Source organism: Phodopus roborovskii, unplaced genomic scaffold, assembly GCF_943737965.1.
Source record: "Phodopus roborovskii unplaced genomic scaffold, PHOROB, whole genome shotgun sequence".
NCBI lineage: Eukaryota > Metazoa > Chordata > Mammalia > Rodentia > Cricetidae > Phodopus > Phodopus roborovskii.
In genome coordinates this window covers 6,450,147-6,464,920 of record NW_026126549.1, presented here as the reverse complement: position 1 = coordinate 6,464,920, position 14,774 = coordinate 6,450,147, and the positions used below count along the sequence as shown (strand labels likewise).

The 14,774-nt window shown below is 45.9% G+C and overlaps 1 protein-coding gene across 2 annotated transcripts in view; it reads left to right on the top strand.

Moving 5' to 3' along the window:
* Positions 1 to 14,411, top strand: part of Mcc (MCC regulator of WNT signaling pathway) — a 339,919-nt gene extending 325,508 nt beyond the window's left edge. The window contains exons 17-19 of one of the 2 annotated variants that reach the window (XM_051201036.1): positions 1,745 to 1,842; positions 12,756 to 12,878; positions 13,998 to 14,411. In XM_051201036.1, coding sequence (XP_051056993.1) covers positions 1,745 to 1,842; positions 12,756 to 12,878; positions 13,998 to 14,178 — 402 coding nt within the window. In that variant the 3' untranslated portion in view covers positions 14,179 to 14,411. The remainder of the gene's footprint in view (positions 1 to 1,744; positions 1,843 to 12,755; positions 12,879 to 13,997) is intronic. The other variant, XM_051201037.1, reaches the window with a different exon arrangement.
* The last annotated feature ends 363 nt before the right edge of the window (positions 14,412 to 14,774 follow it).

Genomic DNA, 14,774 nt, shown 5'->3' with positions numbered 1-14,774 from the left:
GACATTTCTCTGCCAGCAAAGGCCAGCTGGCTTTTAAAAACATCTTGGTAAGAAGCTAGGTATATAGAGGCCCCCAGTGCTCCCAGTCTGTGGAATTCAGGAAAGTAAGCTGATTGTTTTGACTCTCAGATATGGACTGTTTACTATTTCAGTAAAGTCTTCCATCTAGGGTCTAGTTTCTAGGCTAGTTGTTGGTGTTATTTGCTGGAAATGAGGCCACCAATAGAAAGAAAGGAGCCAAGCTTTTGGTGAGCAGGGCAGAGAGAAAATCCTTGGGAATTTGTCCATCAAACCAGCTACAGCTGCCCAAAGGAAACCAATGTTTCCTACATACAAGAGCTGCACAAACCCCATGCAGCAGGGATAGTGCCCTGTCTTCTGATGAGACTTTGATAGGCACTGCCATTTGAGTTTCCTATCATTTGCTTGTGGCAAAATACTCGTCTTCGAAGTTATTTTCTTCAAAATGGACAGAGCATTACTAGTCTGTGGGCTGCATGGGTCCAGGTGGCAGGCACATCACAGATGAGCTGACAGCATGCACTCCTGTTCTGTAGAGTAGGTGAGCCTGCCTATTTTAGATGCTCCTCTCCAGCTTATATAGTTGGTTCCTAGTTCCTAGCCCCATTGCATTAGGGTTTCTGCCGTTGTTGTCTGTACGTAACAAATGCTAGCATATATCAAGAGACACTGTGGGCGAGGTGGGGAGCCTAGACTCTGAGAGGCTTATGAAATGCTAATATCCACCATGGAAGCATGAAAAGTGTGAAAGTGCTTCTAGAATTCACAGTCAGGGCATTTATTTGGAGAGGTGCAGCCTAGGTGAATGGCACAGGAGAGGGGACATGTTGGCCAGGCCACTGCTCAGGGACCCCCTGGAAGAGGGCCATTGTCTTTTAGAATAGGCTAAGGGGAAGGTATGTCCCCTACCATCTGGACTTTAGTGTGTGGGGTGGTCATGGCACAGATAGGAAGCTTTTTATTCTCAGGCCTGGAACACAACATCGTCTGGCCCCTAGACTCTAGCCCCAACCACCTCATTTTGCTGTATACCTACTGCTCAGCATCTCTGCTGAGAAAAACCATTTCCTTGTTTAGACATGGCTAATGCTTACATGCCATTTCAAGAGTTCTAGTCTTACATTCTGTGTCTGTGAAACATGTCACGAATGTTCCCGTTGATGCTGCTGCATGGGAAGAGGAGGGGGGATTTGTTTGCTCTTCCTCACCCAAGTTTTATGACTACATGGAACAGAACCAAGCCCCCTCATTTAGAGAAAGTGAGTTTTTTTTTTTCTCAGAAGAGCAGATGTGTCAGCAAGGACATTTGTGTACATTTGCCTTCTGAAGAGACTGGCATGGAGCCAGAGGACCTGGCTTTGAGGTCTGGATCTGCTAGCTTCTAGCTAGTAACTTAGGCGGGGTAACTACAGTGCCTTAGTTTCTTCCCTGGTGGTTGCAGGTAGTGTGGCTGCCTCAGAGGGTCCTTCCTAGCGACTAGGGAGTAGTGGCGCGTGGCAGACATAGACTGGTGTTAGTGCAGTAAGTGTTCCTCAGGGTTTTCCTCATTCAGGGCAGCACGTGCCAGTAATGAGAAATCTGGGAGCAGAGGAGACAATAAGATTTGCTGCCAGTCTTCCCACCAACTGGCCCAGGGTCCCACAGGCATGGTGCTGCTGTCTTGGCCATTGAAGTGCTCCTGGGCAGCGCCTCACATCTGACCGCGAATGTTTGTCCTCCTCAGGAATGCGCTGATGCTGCCTCTGCAGCTTTGTCATTGGCTGAAGTAAGGACCAACAGTGACAGTGAGCTGGCCACAGAGTTTGCCAGCGCCATCCGACGGTAAGCAACCCCCATGCCCCCATGTTACTCCTTTCAGACGGGAGGGGAGGGCTTTTCGGCACACTCTCATGGCGGCTACTCATTCCAGCTCTTCCAGGGTCATATTGGTCTTCCTGGATAGAGGAAGGCGCTGGTAAGTGCTCCAAAATTGCAGGCTAGAAATGGAAACACCTGCCGTTCTGAAAAGTGAGTGCTGGGTGTTGGCAAATAAGCCGTTATTCCATTGGCAAGTAAGAAAGTATCGCTTTCCTGGTTTGCATGTTGTCACATTGACTAGACCTTTCTAGATTAGGTAAATGGTGATAATGACACCCTTCCCGTTTCAAGACATCTTTAGCAGACTGCATTCTCCAGCATCAGTAGCCTTTGCCACTGGGAGGCCTCATATCTCTACTCAGTTCTTGGACATTTCCCTTTAATATTTTAGTGTTTCTTCTCCCAGATTCTACGTCTTCTTTCCCAAAGAGGAAGAGATGCCAATGCATTTAGACCTGTCTCTCACAGCCTAACTTCTCGCACTTCTTGTCACCCCCATTGCTTTGGAGCCCAGGGCACGTCTGGCCAACAGAGAAGTAATTTCACGTTTTCTAGTACTCACATGAAAAAGTCAATTAAAAGTACCATATTTAACCCATTACACCCCAAATATCACTTCAGTCTGGTATGCATTTTATACTTACATTACTTCTCAAGACCAAACCAACCAAAATTCAAGTTCTCTATAGCTGCATGTATCTGTTGCACCCCGTGCCAGTATGTGACCTGTGAAACACACTGTAGCATTTCATGGAGAGTGAACTGTCAATCTGGGTTTTACAGCTCGCTTGTCTTTGGTTGTAGCTACTGAGGTGGTCCTACTATGTTTATTGATTTTTGCCGCGAAATCATCTTTTTAAATGAAGTGGTGTCCTCTTTTGTCTCTTTGAGGATATTTATTGTACCTATTTTTCAGTTTCATTTTATCTCTAGCTGCCTATTCCCTTGCAATTGACCTTTGTCCAAACTTCTATTTGCTGTTTCTGGTTTATGGACCTGGATTTCTTTTTGTTTTAATTTGATATTTTTCAAGACACAGTTTCTCTGCGTAGCCCTGGCTGTGCTGGAACTCACTCTGTAGACTGGCCTCGAAGAGACCCATCTGCCTCGGCCTCCTGAGTACTGGGATTAAAGGTGTGTGCCCCCACCACCCAGCTAGTGTGCTTGCATTTCTAAGCAGCATGATCGGATTGTGAGTGACCTGTCTTGCTCTCGGCATGCTTCCCTGGGGTTCTGTGAGATGCTGTCCACCAAGTGTGTCAGTTCATCTCCAGGGCTGTTTGTCCCTGCTGACTGACAACAGCAGTGAGCCAGCCTAGCTGACCCGATCTGGCTGTACCTTGTTGAGATAGCTGTCATCTTCCCTTGGTGGGAGCTTGTTTATATTCTCAGTCTTCATTCCTCCTGGTCATTCCTGCTTTCTGGTACACAAGAGCATTAGCTTTCTAAAAACCTTAAGGAGTTTTACAAAATACTTTCCCTATTACTTCTAGGGATGTGACGTAGGAAGTCGTGACGTGCACTCTTAGCTAACCCAATTCGCCGATGGTCCCCTGTGTGTTTTATACCACGTTGTATACTAGTTGACTGGAGTTGGCCTTACGGGGTCTTTTCTACCTCCCTGGTTTGCTCAGTCTCTCGGCTTTCTTTCTAAGTTGGAATGGCCCTGCATTTACTTTGTGGGATGTTGCTCCATTGTGATTGTTCTGCATGGGGCAGAGGATGGGCGCAGCCTGGAACAGCCTGAACAAACATAATGTCCTTGTGCCAAAGACTTGGATGAAAATCCACTCTCCAGGTCCACTGGGGGAGTGGGCTCCTACATTTTTCAAATTCCAAAGTTGCAGAGGATTTGCTGGCACCAGGAGGATGCAGGTTGTGCTGACTAAACATAAAGAGATTTCATTTATCCCCCGTCATGATGGATTTCCAATAACCAGCCTTAAGTTGGTTAGCATGGATTTCTAATCAAGAGCCAGATATATGGAGCCAAGAAAGAATCAGAGAAGCCAGAGGAAAAGGGGGAATAACATAATTAGGCTGTAAATACAGCATGGAAACTGGAATCATCATTTCATGAGGGAGATAGTCCAGACACCGGAAGACTGAGGTTAGGGGATGTTTCTAATTTTAAAACAGGAATGGAAGCAAACACCTTTTGAGAAGGTGTCCATCTGGTTGTTAGCAGAGGTAGAGGGAGAGGAGAGTGTATACACTGCCAGTGTTTTCAGTTCCCTGCCCTGAGAGAGGAGCACTGTGGGCCATGCTCCCTGCTGAGCAGAACAAGGGGTCTCAGGGTGGATGGAAGAACACTGGTCCCTTCTTGGGGAGAGCCAGCCATTCCGAGGCAAGCATCTGTAACACCAGCCGCTCCATCTGTCTTACTGCCCCATTCCCACCCAGCTTTGATTTCTGGTAGGCCTTTACCACTGAGCATCTTGGCATGTCCTTTTCCTTCTTTTGGGGTACAAAACCAGAACTCAGTTCAGTCCAACACACACACACACACACACACACACACACACACACACACACACACTGTTTATTATTTTTTCTTATTTTACATATCTTTCCCAGTTTCTTCTCCCTCCCATCCCATTTCCTCCCCCACTCCTTCTTGGAGGGATCATCAAAATCTGTCCGTCATTTGAAGTAGGGTCTAGGCCCTCCCTCCTGCCTCTAGGCTAAGGGAGTATCCCTCTATGGGGAACGTGCTCCCAAAGTCCTTTTGCGCACCAGGGATACATCCTGGTTCCACTATCAGAGGTCCCTTAGACTGCCCAGGCCTATTTATTTTGTTTTTAAAGTTTTACTTATTTATTATTATACAGTATCCTGCCTGCATGTATACCTGCATGCCAGAAGAGGGCACCATATCTTAGTCTAGATGGGTGTGAGCTACCATGTGATGCTGGGAATTGAACTCAGGATCTATGGAAGAGCAGCCAGTGCTCTTAACTGCTGAGCCCCATCTTCCTTCTTTCCTCCCTCCCTCCCTCCCTCCCTCCCTCCTTTTTTCCCTTCCTTCCTTTCTTTGTTTTTTGTTTTTTGAGACAGGGTTTCTCTGTGGCTTTGGAGGCTGTCCTGTAATGAACTAGCTCTGTAGACCAGGCTGGCCTGGAACTCACAGAGATCCTCCTGCCTCTGCCTCCAGAGTGCTGGGATTAAAGGCGTGTGCGGCCAATGCCCAGCTCTACCCCATGTTTCTTACATTACTCCCATTTGGCCTGGCTTTGTGCTTTCTATTTCCCTGAACATCTACTGTGCTGTACTGCTTCCAGGGTGACTTTACTTCTACTGTGAATTATAAACATAGCTCTGTCTGAAATCCCTCTCTTGCTAGGATCCAGCAGGCCCTAGCAAAATTTGGCAGTCTGATCTATCTTTGTACCAAAGTGAACTGGAGAATGGCAGTCACAAGAAGGGGATTTTCAGAGACGGCTCTTCCCTGTGTGCAGATATGTCAATGTAGGCTGCCCTCGAGACCTGAGCACAGCTGAGCAGAGTAGCCTGCTTTACCTCCATCAGTCATGGGAGCTGGAGCAGGTGCCCATAAGATTGGGTGCACAGAGGGTACAGCAAAGCTGAGTGATCTCCAATGTCACCCAGTAAGACTGGGGAAATGCTATGTGCCTTAGAGAGAGAGAGAGAGAGAGAGAGAGAGAGAGAGAGAGAGACAGAGACACACAGAGAGACACAGAGTCTCCCCACACACAAAAAGGCAGTCAGGTTTGTGCCAAGATGTAAGCCTACTCACTCCTGTGTTTCTTTCTGAAGATGCTACACAGTATGTACTCTAGTCTGGGAAGATGGAGACTTCTAGGCTCCTATGATCATATATCTGTCTGTCTGCTAAACCCAGGGGCAAGTTAAGTGCTGTTGGGAGGCAGATTTCCTCAGATCAGACCTGTGAAATGGGCATCCTGTATTGATGAGGTCATGCTCATTCAAGGAAAGGAAGCTGCTCTTTCTCCATGCTGGGAAGCAGAGACTATGCACACACCATGACCTCCCATGACTGCTGCAGGAAGCATGCAGGGGCTGAACACAGGCGCTAATCTTAGACCGCTAAATACCTCCATATTGACACAAATATTCACAGCCACACCACCACTCAATGTCTTCTCTCCTGATGATCCAGAGTCACAACTTGGAAGGCATATTGTATCTGCCCTTAGAGTCTCTCTTTCCTTCCCACATATTCAGCTTTCTTACCAGTTGGCCCCCAGTGACTCAAAACTCAGTGTCCATGATGAGCCATCTATCATTCTCATCATGTGTCTCCTCACCTTCCTTCTGATGAAGGTATAACAACAGTGCCACATCACCAGGGTGGGGTTATGAGCCACAGCAGTCAGGGTCACCACTAGATCTCACGTGACTTACTACAGCATGTTTCAAATGCTTCTCCACCCACTTTATAATCGAGCCATTCCAGATAAACTAACTAGCCTTTCTGAGCCCAGGCCCCAGTCCCCTGTCTCCTTCCTCATCTCCAGTCAGACTATTCACCTTCTGGGAATGTGCATTACTCAGTTATTACCCTGTGTATCTTCTCAGAGCCCTCAGTGATAGTGAGTGTCCATCCTTGGAGTGCTTGGCTGTTAGTAGGACTCCCAAAATTCAGTGTCTCAGTTGCAGCATCCTCAACAATTTTGGAATCTTCGTCAAGAGAGAGAGTTATCGTTTGTTCTAAGCCATACAAATAGAGGGATGGATGAAGGGAAAAGTGGTCAATCTGGGCTCAAGGCTTTTTAACAGCAGCTCCCCGGGGGCCAACAGCAGCGGAATTTTTACCATTTTGTTAGTGTGATCATTACTTTGAATGATGCTTTTTAAAAAATTTACACTAGCTGATTCTTCACATTCAACTGATTTATAGTAGCAATCAAGCACCAGGAGTGGTGCCAAAGCATTCCACAAATGAAACATGGGTCTGCAGGATGTTAATGAAATACAAAGTGGGCCTGTGGATTCATTATCATGGAAATAAATTGCTGAGGTCCAGAGCCAGGGTGTCTAGTGGGGAGGTAAAAATGACTGACACCCACCCAGGGGTTTGAAGTGAGTGTTCCTTGAGACATTGAGATTTCCTTTGTCACTGTCCAATGTCAAAGGCCCAGAGCTGGCAGCCTCACCTGGAACACTAAAGGCTGAGTGGTGAGGAGCACCCTGGTACATGGCAGTCATGGCCAAGGGAACAGCATGCCCATGAGAGCGCCAAGTTCATTTCTTGCACACTAAACACACATTCCTTGGAGTCTGGGCAAAAGCACTGGCTGTTCTGCTGCTCCTGCAACTCCAGCTAAGCCCAGACAGAATAGACACAGGACCTCGTTATCTGGGGACACATAATCCGGGCTCCACAGGTCCCTGCTCCTAATCAGAGCCCTTGGTTATTGCACATTCTTTTTATCCCTTTCATGAGTCACAGGATCCTTTAGCAAGATGCTTAAGCACCCAGACTCTCTCTGCTGGTAGATCTCAGGGTGTGAATGACAGGCAGCACCTAGCTGTGGGCAAATATCCTGACTGCCTCCTCAGATTACTCATTTGTAAAGTGAGCACAACAGCAATGCTGCTGGCAAAGGCTATTGTGAGAACTGACCTTATCCTGGAAAAGGACTTAAGAGGTAGCTGTTATCTGTTGCCTGGATAGTCTAAATGCAAGCAGTTAAGAGATAAAGATGGCCAGGCCAGGCGTTGGTGGTGCATGCCTTTAATTCCAGCACTCAGGAGGCAGAGGCAGGCAGATCTCTGAGTTCGAGTCCAGCCTGGACTACAGAACGAGTTCCAGGACAGACTCCAAAGCAATACAGAGAAACCCTGTCTCAAAAAAACAGAGAGAAAGAGAGACAGAGACAGAGAGATATTAAGATTATGGATAGGAAGGAGAAAAAGAGAGAAGGGATCTAGTCAAGCCATGCACATCTAGCTGGCAGTGAGTAACAGGAAGGAAAAGGCAAAGTGTTGTGAAGTCTGGACTTTGGACCATTTACGCTGAAGAAGCAGAGGTTTGGAAGGATAAGGCAGGACATCACAGCCTTTAAGGGAAGCTACATCCTAAGTGAAAGTAGACACCAGAGGGAAATATTCTGAGCTGGTTTTCCACACTGAGGAAGAGACCTGTGATGTGCAAGCATGATGAAAGGGGGTCGGGGAGAAGTAGGGAGGGTGATCAGCAGGCTGCCATGCTTAGCTAGGTATGAAAGGATGGCCGTTTGGACCTGGTGGTGGTGTAAGAAGTGGCATGAAGTCAAGACAGTTTGATAACAAATGTAGGCAGACGGTGATGGGAGGGAGGGGTTCGCTATGATTCTATACATGGTAAATAATGAATGGTGTTGCCATGTGTCAACACGAGAAGTGTGGCTTTGTGGAGAATTTCAAAATCTCTCCCCCTGAAACTTAAGCTAATGATGCTGTTAAGTGGGAGGTGTTAGGCAGAGATCCCAGGAATGGTTTGGAGATCAAGATGTGGCTATGTAGTTTTAAGGGAAATAAATGACAGTAGACAAACTTAAAAGAAAGGGTAAGAGAAAATCTAGTCCTTTAAGTAATTACTAATATTCAGAAGTGGAGTTTAGAGGGAAGACAGCAAAACAAAGAGGCAGATGGGCCCTGGGGCAGTGCGTTGGTCAACATCCCAGAGGGTCATGATACAGTGCTGTAGCTGGCTTTGCAAGCCATTTCTGGGGAGTGGAATGCTAACTGGGACTGGAGTACTTAGAATTTGAGGAAGACAGGAATGAGTTGAGCAGACAATTCCCAGGGGAATCCAGCCTGTAGATGCAGGTCTGTGACTCAGATATTCAGTTCTTGTGAATGGTTACATAGCCTGCCTTCAAGCCACTTGGGACCTCCACAGGATTGGATACATGCTCGCCAGAGATGCACCTGAATCACAGATTACTTCTACTGGCCTTTTTAGAGGATACTCAGTTCTCCTGCATGTGCACAGAGCTGCGATTCTGGTAAACAGTCCATGAACAAGTCTTGCCCCAGGGGCCTGCTTACCAGCCCCCGCCCCATCTTACAGGCCAGCTGACTTGGCTTTCCTTAGTACCCTGATAGTCTTAGATGCTTTGTGGGTACTCCACTGCTTAGAACTATGACAACACACACCAAGCCAAACCACCTCCTGTGTGGTAAGACACCACCTTTTATGACCATAAATAGCACATGTTTTGGTGAGAGTGCTAAACACTGGAGTGGGAAGACTAGAAACCTGAACTAGATGACTAGTCTTCAAGTCCTATTCCCTATAGTTATTCTGTTTTCACCTGATGGTATTCACAACGAACAAAATAACAAGAGATTGTGCAATTCCCAGAACACTGAATACATTTGTACTGGGGGGGGGGGGAGCAATTTATATTTAATTTTCTCATGTGTGAATCCAAAGAAAATGCTTGCATTGGCACACTGTTTTGGGCACAGAAACCACACAAATTCTTCCCTTTCTCACGACCAAGCACATGAAGTTGGAAACTAGTAGGAACAGGACGTTAATGGTTAAGAGTTCAAAATGACCGAAATAGGCAAGTGGATTCTTAGATTTTCCAAGTCATTCTGTGAGTGGAAAACAGCCTGAGAAGTTCCCATAATTTCCCACGCACCTCAACTCAGGCTAGGCCCAGATTCACAGCTTTGACCGTGAAAAGAATTTCAGTATGCGACAGAGATTTGAGAGTCTATTGAAGATATTTTAAGCATGAAGGTTAGTTCTCCTAACTATACATGCACCCAGAAAGAAAGACACAGGCAAGTTTGGTATGTGCTCACCAAGGTAGGACAGCAGAAAACCAAAAGTCACAGGAGAGTCACAACTATCTCAGCATGAACCATACCTGCCATTTGGGTTTTTCTTAAGTCCTATTTTAAAAGGTTGCCTTGCTTCCATCTCCCTATTTGACAGGTGAGATTATAAGGTGACTCCAGATACTTTAGGAATTAGTACATGTTCTTTTCTTGTCTGGCTGGGAAGGGAGACATTGTCAAGCTCAGTTCTTGATGATTTGCCAACAAGAGGCTTTACCCAGCTGGGTCAGGGGTCCATTTCCTTCTTATGTCCCCACAGTTCTCTTTCTGCCATCATCCGAGCTACAAGTCACATATGTCATTTTAAATTTTCTTAATTCCACATTAAGAATATAAAACATGCAAAATTAATTTTAACAGCATTGACTATAGCTCAGGGTAGGAGACATTTTCCCAAGCTCCAATTCCTAGCATTATTCCCTTAAATATGACTGAATATCACTATTATATTTAATTCATTATAGTAATATTTTGGCATGTTGTCGGGGTTTTAAAAATTGAGATATTTGGGCTAGAGATGGCTCAGCCATTAAAGGCTAAGCTCACAATAATAAGAAAAATTTGAGATATTTAACTTTGTTATTATTGAAGTTTCAAACTCCAATATCCATTCACACCTATCTGGCATCTCTTGGCTTCCACACTAGCTGTGCAAGGTTGCTTCAGCATAGCATTTGTTGGGATGGTGGGCACTGATCTATGCCTTGACTCTTACAGAGGTCTGCCTGTCTCAAAACAACCAAAAGAACCCAAATTTGAGGCGTAGCCTAATTTTGCATCTTCAAGTAACAGTTCTGATGTCTATACTTCTCACTTCTCTCTTGTGTAGCTGAGTGGTCCTAGAGGGGCAATTCTGAGCTCCAAGAGCTGACAATACTCCATATCACCCCAAGCTGGGATAGGTAGGTCTGAGAGCATCTTTGTTTTTTGTTTTGTTTTTTTATAAGAAAGAAATCAAATCTATTAACAAAACCTAAGTAACATTTCAGCAAATGAGGGCTGAGTGGAGGAGGTCCCTGCTGCTCTCCTAACCTTGCCTAGCCAGAGGAGTCCCAGAGACAGAGGGAGTCCCTCCCTGTCTTCTAGCAGGGAATGTCACCACTGTGGTTTCAGTGGGAAGTACAGAACAGATTCCTTAGAGATTGCCAGTGCTCAGGATAAGCAAGTTCCCCAACAGGGGGAGATGTGCACTCCCTCTCATTCCTGTCAGCCTGTGGCCAGCCATCCCCCTCCAGCAAGTGGAGGGCCAGTGAGACACGAGTCCCCATAGCACAGGCTGGTTGCCGTGCTTTCTCCCTTGGGTTTTGTTGATCACGTTTTCCATTCCTCAGTCTGGACAGGTCAAGTTGCTCTGAACGCTGAAATGTAAACAATTAGTTAGTAGAGGGGCCAGGAAGGAACACTGAGGGCCAGAGCCACACAGGTCGCAATGTGTGTAGCCATCTTGGTTTCTATGCCACTCCTGCTCCTCGCTTCCCAAGCATTCTAAACATTTCTGAAACCATCCAGGGATTGAGAACAGGAATTCCATAATGTGCTTACTCATGTGCCACATAAAAAAGTTCAAATGATGCAAAAATGAGTAAAATGGCAAAGCCTTCTGCTAGCCCCCTTCCCCCAACCACTGCTGAATCTATGGTTAGTTTTCTAGTGTATCATCATGATACATCCCATTCCTAGTTGTTTTTATAAAAACAATATTCTTTACTTTCATGTCAGCACATGCTGATCTCAATTTAGGCAGATTTATCTACAGGTATTGCAGTAACACGGATAATTTACTTTTATTTCGGTTTTTTCAAGACAGGGTTTCTCTGTGGCTTTGGAGCCTTGTAGACCAGGCTGGTTTCCAGCTCACAGAGATCTGCCTGCCCTTGCCTCCCAAGTGCTGGGAGACACCATGACTTGGCAACATGAACAGATCTTGATGTGTGTACACCATCATATGCTGTAGTGGTCAAAAGGCAGCTAAAGAGTCAATTCTTCTACTGTGTGGATTCTGAAGGCATGGTTTAGTGCAAGTGCTTGTCCTCATTGAATCAACTTGCCAGGCCATCTATCCTTAGTTATTGTAAGGCACGCCCAAGTGATTCCAGCTTCAACTGAATTGATATACCTTTGGGATATGCTCAAATATTTAAGATATTTCTAGAAATCAGTTTGCTTAGTTAAAGGGATGTGTGCATCTTCTGCTAGTATTTTGGATATTACCAATCCCAGCAGGCACACAGATTCATCAGTGACTTGTAGTCTTCACACCTGTAGTATAATACCTTTCCTACATCCTGGATTCTCAAGAAGCTGAACACTAGTTGTGAACCAGGCAGCTAGCTCTGAAGTTTCCAATGAGGCATAGTGAGGCACAGTACTCTGGTGTTGGTACAGGGAAAGTAACTCAGTAAGGCCAGGCTGCCAAGTATGTTATGACAGTGACACTATGTATGCAGCATCAGGGAAACATTAATAAATCAGGCTGCCAGGACTCTGGAAACTACACTGTCTGCTTCCCCCCTCAGCTAGCATGGGTCACTACAGGGGTAGACAATACACGAGTCCAATCAAAGTACAAGTGGAATTTAAGTACTTTATTGAGAAATGAGGAGTTTTAAGATAAAAAGGACTCTTATGCTGCAACAAATGTCATTTCGATTCCTTTCTCCAATACCACCATTTTTGTTTCCACATGATTTGTTAATCAGAACCTGTAAAGTAGGCAACCCAGGCACGGAGTTGGGAGCTGCTATTTAGGCATGTGCAAAGACGGTGTGTGGTCACTACTGGAGGAACACCTATGGCAGTAGCATCAACTCAAGTCTTCTTCCATGGGGCACACACAGATCGCTAGAAGGCTTACTGAAGAAGCAGGCTGCAGTTAGTCTGAGAATGCAGTGATGAAAAGCGCTCATTCTGGCTGTGCAGAGCCAAGGAACTATGCTCCTCAGCCCCCTGCTGTCTTAACTTCCTGTGCACTGGACCCCGACACTTGGCCAGCTACCCCTGCCTCCTCCCACCATCACCAACACCTGCTGATGGATGCTGCTGTCTCTTTGATACAGGGAGAAGAAGCTGAAGGCTAGGGTTCAAGAGCTGGTCAGCGCCTTGGAAAGACTCACCAAAAGCAGTGAGGTCAGACACCAGCAATCTGCAGAGTTTGTTAATGACCTAAAGCGGGCCAACAGGTAAAACTCCTAAAAACCGCTGTGTGGCCCAGAGGCCTGGCACCCGATCTTTCCCCTTTCTTCTGGGAAGTGAGTACAGAATCTGTCATACAGCTGACCAGAAACCCAGGAAATTAAAGATGAATGATACATCAGATTAGTTGGGCTTAGGGAAATAAAGTCTATTGCAGTCTTTCATTGACATTTCCTATAATGGTTCTGAGAAGTTGTGCAAAAAGAAAAAAAAATCTGTTTGAGCCAGTGTTAAATTGGCAATCAAACCATCTATTAGGGCAATACCTCATCCAGGGAAACATTTTGGGGTACTTTAGACTCCAAGAGTCTCAAAACATTTGATCTTTCTATATTAAAAAATGACTAAACATTTTGGCTAATACATATCAGGATCTAAAACTGAGAGACTTTCATTCATTTATAAAATTCAAGCTTAGTAGATGTTATTAAAAATACCATTTTCCATTGCAATTAGGATAGCACATTTTAATTTTGTAAAGATGCCTGGCTTAATATACTACCTGACTGTCAGTCTGCTCTGCCATCAACACAAGACCCTCTGAGGTGGTTTTCAGAACCCCAGCAGGATTTGTGTCCCCAAGCCACACTTTAGGAAATCCAGCTAGGGTGACAGAGTAAACCTGAGGGCATCCTATGTTCAATTTGGAGCAGAAAGAATATGTACATACACCCAGGCTCATTTGCAGCCTTACAGTAGTGGGTAGTGGTCCAGGGCCAGTTCACACCCATGTTCTTTAGAGGATGGCTTTCCCTCTCCGTGGCCCCTCTCCCGGGTGAGAGAACACTTTGTTATACTTGACCATCTGTAGGCAGCAGCCGTGAGACAAGTATACCTAGTGTCTGTATTATTTTCTAGAATTCAGCAACCTCATTACCTGTATTGGATGTGGCCACTTGGGTTGTTGTTATCGCCTGCGCTAACACAGAATACAGCCTGGGCCTGGATTAGTATGCTTAAGCCGGAATCCTAGCACTGTGCACTTTCTAATCATTACACTTTGGATCCCAATTGAAGAGGCCTGCTGTGCTCCCAGCACCACACAGGGCAGGGTGTCTAGTCACTCACTCCTTAAGATGAATCCTTACTTCCCTGTTCCCACACAGTAACCTGGTGGCTGCCTATGAAAAAGCCAAGAAGAAACATCAAAACAAGCTGAAGAAGTTGGAATCTCAGATGATGGCTATGGTGGAACGACACGAAACCCAAGTGAGAATGCTCAAGCAAAGAATAGCTCTGCTGGAGGAAGAGAATTCCAGGCCACATACCAACGAAACTTCACTTTAACAGACACTCAGGCCCACAGCTCGGCCGCAAGGGGACTAAACCCCAGCAGCTCTGAAGTCTGCAGTGGACACAGGGCCCAAGGAAGGGGACGATTGAATATAGGAAACAGGTTCCACCCTTGGCACGAGTGGGTCATGATGGACTGTGGACTATGTATGCACAGGTTCCAGCTGCTCCAGGCCTGGCCACAAAGGGCATCAGCAATGGTCCCAGCTAAGTGCTGTCATGTCCTTTCTGTTTTCACCACTCAAGTTCTCATGCTCTCTCTTGTTCTATGCAGCAGCGGGAATCCGGACACTTGGCTTTTTAGCTTTTTATGTGGGTTTCCTAGCCGAGTTTGCTTTTCTTTTTTCTTTTTTGCTTTTCATAGACTTCAGACTTTTCTTTCGAAACACAGATTTCTTCCTTCCTCTTCCAAGGGAAAAGTGAGTGTTTTGTGTACCTCCAGCATCTAGGGCTGGCAGCCCACTGCAGCAAGGCTGTGGCTTCCGGGTCCTATGGTACCAGATTCCTGAGATACAGTCACATGGATTAGTTGAGAGTTACAGGACAACAGGATGACACAGTGTCACTGACCTTCCCAGACACACTGCAGT